Source organism: Notothenia rossii, assembly GCF_949606895.1.
Source record: "Notothenia rossii genome assembly, chromosome: 3".
Taxonomy (NCBI): Eukaryota; Metazoa; Chordata; class Actinopteri; order Perciformes; family Nototheniidae; genus Notothenia; species Notothenia rossii.
In genome coordinates this window covers 38,138,630-38,141,411 of record NC_136901.1, presented here as the reverse complement: position 1 = coordinate 38,141,411, position 2,782 = coordinate 38,138,630, and the positions used below count along the sequence as shown (strand labels likewise).

Genomic DNA, 2,782 nt, shown 5'->3' with positions numbered 1-2,782 from the left:
TTGGTATTTTGAGCAAAACACTTCATAGACATGTTTTTTATATGTTTGTATATATCTGAGACCTATGTTATTGCCTAAAAATAGCATGATAGGTGACCTTTAAGTACATTTCGAAGCGCATACTTCTTTACTTCTACTTGAGTAAAGAAGTTTAGCCAGTACTTCTACTTTAACCATAGCATTTTCAAACATCTGTACTTCTGCTTGAGTAAAGGAGGTGTGTACTTTTGCCAGACACAGGTGGTTTGAGGGCCGACCATGACGTGTTTAAGAATTTTGCATTCATTCTTTTTAATATGGCTACACTCTCTGTGTTCCCAGAAAATAAATCATGTGATTAATTAGAAACAGGTTGTTTTCATATTTTTAAACACGAGTATCTGTACTCCTACTTGAGTAAAGGATGTGTGTACTTTTGCCTATTTCCATTTTTAGGTCCTGGGAATTGTCTTCTTCCTATTCCTCATCATGTGGTGTCCCTTCTTCATCACCAACGTCACCTTCGTGCTGTGCCGGGGGTCCTGCAACGAGTCGCTGCTCAACGACCTCCTCAACGTCTTCGTGTGGGTGGGCTACATCTCCTCGGGGGTGAACCCTCTGGTCTACACCCTCTTCAATAAGACCTACAGGAGGGCCTTCTCCAGCTACATCAGGTGTCGCTACAAAGCGGGGGCCAACGCAGCGGGACAGAGCTGTAAAACCTTCCTGGTCGCCCCTCAGTGCCCCTCGCACTCTGTGACCCCCCTCCTGATGGGGAGGGACGGTAAAAAAAGCATAGACCGCAATAGTAACTGTCGAAACGGTCGGGGGGACAACGGGAGGCTGACGGTGGACCCGGAGGACTTTACAGACGACGAGACACAAATCGGAATAGTGTCGCAGAGCCTCTCCGAATGCCAGAACATCGGGATGCTCTCGGAAACTGAGGTGGAGCCGGAAACCGAAACAGAGGTGGAGCAGGAGCTGTCAGTCATCAGCTATAGTCCCGCCTCCAGAGAAGACACCAGCAGCGTGTGAATGCGTGTTTTCTTTTGTCGTTTTTAAAGTATTCTTTTGTAAACCTGCCGAGCAACGTTTCAGACGAAGCGGACATCGTTGTGATTGGCTGTAAACCTGAGGACTTTTATTGTGAAAGGACTAGATTAATAGAGCCTTATCCTCAAACTGAAGTGCAATACATTCAACAAAGTCAGATTACGAGAGAAACTTTAAGATGAAAGCCAACATTTTCGACGTGTTTCTTTTTCTATCAAGTGACAAAATGTTGGTTTTCATAGCATAAAGGGGAGGATTGAAGCAGTCACTTCTGGTGGAGACTAAGGTAGCCATTGGAGAGAAGTTTGACAAGAAAGCAGTCAGTGAAGAGCTTTTTCTCACAGTTAACCTGGCATGAAGTCAAGAGGCCCTCGATGGAGTCCCACTGACAGAGGTTACAGAGTCAAACCACGACCCAAAGCCTTCACACAGTCCTGATGCAGTCCAAGCAAACTAAACCAAAATCTATTTTTGTGCCGGTCAAGCTTTGACTACAACAGTCATAAAATAAAATATATCTGAATGAACCTTTCAAGCATGTATAATCAAACTGTTCAGCCGACAGAAACGCTGATTTCTCTCCGAAGAAGGAACCAATCTCCAGGCTGCCGGTCGGAGTCAGTGACAGAGGACGGAGAAGAAGGAATGTAGTGGAGTCACAGCGCCATCTGGTGGTCAAACCTTGGATTGAACAAGGGGTCTTAAAGAGCTATAAAAAAAAACATGGCGCAGGCCTTCGGTCCAACACAGCTGTTGGGCTCTTTGCTTCTGTTTACCACGGAGAATAAATTAGAGTCCCAACATCTAAAAGTTTCTACTGACAACAATCAATACAATAAAAGGGAGCAATCTAAAATGGAAAATGTGATCGTTTGAAATGTAAGGGTGCAAAAACGCTCCTCAGATGTCATTCTTAAAAGGAATAAAATATATATAGATTTAGATTTTCAGCCACTTGTCATTGCTTTCATTCATTAGCAACCATCATAAGTCACTTTCCAAGATCTTCCTTACTTTCATTTCCCCCAAAACTATGACATTTAATGATGCAAATTCAGCATATTGAGATTATCCTGCAATTCTATCCAACAATTGGCCACTTATAAATGTCCTACTAATCAGATCACCTAGCCAAAGAACAAGAACAAGCAGTTACGGGCTATTTACTTTTTTTTTGAAAATTAGGGTTTTCTATTGAAGGTCAAGCAGTAGACTTGCACTTTTCTCACCAATAAAAACAGGCAGGCAGAATTTTCTCGAACAGTCGAAGTCAAAGAGGATAAACAGAAGCTTTGGGCAATGAGCTCTGGTGTATGATGATGGGTTTTAAGGATAAAAAGCTTGCCAATATCTCCAAGAATTGCAGCTTTGACCAGGGGCGGACTGGGACTAAAAATCAGCCCGGGACTCTAGACCGACCCACTTCGGTACCGCTAGTAAATTGTCAATTGGGGGGGGGGGGGGGGGGGTTGCTAGGGTTGCTAGATTATGGCAAAAATCATAATCTCGATTATTTGGGCCATTTACATTGAAAATATCAATTTAATTTTTTTTGAACAGTATGTTTTTAACAGTTGATTACCCTGAACTTTAAGTATAATTCAACTGAAAAACCAATACAAAAAAAAGTTAATAAAAAAAAAAAGTTATAGGCTATTAATACAAAAATAATCGTTTTATTTTGATTATGTTGTTTTCGTAATCGTTGCAAGCCATAATCGTAATTGCGATTAAAATACGATTAATT

The 2,782-nt window shown here is 41.8% G+C and overlaps 1 protein-coding gene across 2 annotated transcripts in view; it reads left to right on the top strand.

The window, feature by feature from the left end:
• htr2cl1 (5-hydroxytryptamine (serotonin) receptor 2C, G protein-coupled-like 1) overlaps window positions 1-1,985 on the top strand; it is a 181,408-nt gene extending 179,423 nt beyond the window's left edge. For both annotated transcript variants that reach the window (XM_079668476.1, XM_079668475.1), the window contains one exon: window positions 436-1,985. In XM_079668476.1, the coding sequence (XP_079524602.1) occupies window positions 436-1,017 (582 nt within the window). In that variant the 3' untranslated portion in view covers window positions 1,018-1,985. The remainder of the gene's footprint in view (window positions 1-435) is intronic.
• Window positions 1,986-2,782: the final 797 nt, after the last annotated feature.